Below are 1,410 nucleotides of genomic sequence, written 5' to 3'. Positions count from 1 at the left end.
CCTGGGATGCAGGTGGGTTCAACATCAAGGACCTTTCTACATGGAATGATGCTTTGCAATGCAGATGGCTTCATTTGTTGGCTCATACTGTTGAAGGGAGTTGGGCTTCCTGGCACAAGGCTTATATTCTGCAGCATCAGACTGTCTGGACTATCCAAACCCATGATAGCTTCTCCTCAAGTCTTAAAGGGATCTTAACTGTGAGGGATAGACGGTTGCTCTTGCGCAGCAAAGACTTCTAATGCTTCTTCTTTACTGAGTAGTTGGTGTTCTCATGGAAAATTTAAAGTCACTATGGCATATAGCTATCTGAGAGGAGCTGTGCAGGTTGGTCCTTGGGCTAAAGCCTTAACTCATCCTCGCATTGTTCCTTGTCATAGGATAATCTGCTCTTTGGCAGCTCAGGGGAAACTAGCCACTGTGGATAATATGCAGTATCGTGGTTTTTATATGGTGAACAGATGCTCTCTTTGTGAAGCTGCTCTGGAAGATCATGGTCACTTGTTCTTCAACTGCTCTTTCTCACAGGAAATATGGCAACAGCTTATGAATTGGATGGGAGTGAATCGTGCTGGTTCATGCTTATTTTCTAAACTTGAGCATGCTGGCAATGGAGGGAAGAAAAATTGGAGAATGGCTTTGTTTAGTACTACTTTGGCTGTAGCTGTTTACCAAGTTTGGAATGAACGCAATTCTCGTTTGTTTAGAGGAAGAAAGAATACTGTACATGACATTGTTAGGAGGATTAAGTTCCTAGTTTCTACTCGTCTACTAATGTGGACACATCATAAGAGCTATATGCTTATAGTTGCTAGTCTTTGAGGATTTTGTAGAGTGGTTAGTCTTTGCAAAAGCCCTTGTAATTTCTTTCTTAATTGAATGAAATGATAATCTTTTTGCAAAAAAAAACACGAGAAAAAAAAAGAGATAAAAAAAATCAAAGTAAAAAAAAAAGAGTAACACTAGAAAAAAAGAGAAAATAAGTAAATGACAGTGGTTTATATGACAGGTAAGATTAAATCTTGGTCATTCATCTCGAATATAATCTAGTGGCTGAGATTTCAAATGCACAAACTCACCATAAGAAACCAAACTCACAAGATCCAAACTCAATATATATATATATATATATATATATATATATATATATATATATATATATATATATATATATATATATATATATATATATATATATATATATAAACTCAATATATATATATATATATATATGTGTGTGTGTGTGTGTGTATAGAGTCCGGATCCGGTGAGACCGTTAATTATGGCGAGGCGGTTGACCTCACCATATTCCTTTGTTGGACTAATTTTCAATGTTCATTAAACCTTATTTTGTGAATCTTGGACCTTATTTTGGGAATTCTGTACATGTTTTTGTGAATCTTGGACCTT

General features: G+C 35.9%; 1 protein-coding gene across 1 annotated transcript; it reads left to right on the top strand.

Annotated features, from left to right (window-relative positions):
- Positions 1-294: 294 nt before the first annotated feature.
- On the top strand, positions 295-822 carry LOC141632163 (uncharacterized). The gene has a single exon (XM_074444736.1). The coding sequence runs from the start codon at positions 295-297 to the stop codon at positions 820-822; it is 528 nt and encodes a 175-aa protein (XP_074300837.1).
- The last annotated feature ends 588 nt before the right edge of the window (positions 823-1,410 follow it).

This window comes from Silene latifolia, chromosome Y (genome assembly GCF_048544455.1).
Source record: "Silene latifolia isolate original U9 population chromosome Y, ASM4854445v1, whole genome shotgun sequence".
In the NCBI taxonomy this organism is placed as follows: domain Eukaryota; kingdom Viridiplantae; phylum Streptophyta; class Magnoliopsida; order Caryophyllales; family Caryophyllaceae; genus Silene; species Silene latifolia.
Note: the sequence above shows the minus strand (reverse complement) of the source record. Positions and strands in the feature narration are given on the sequence as shown.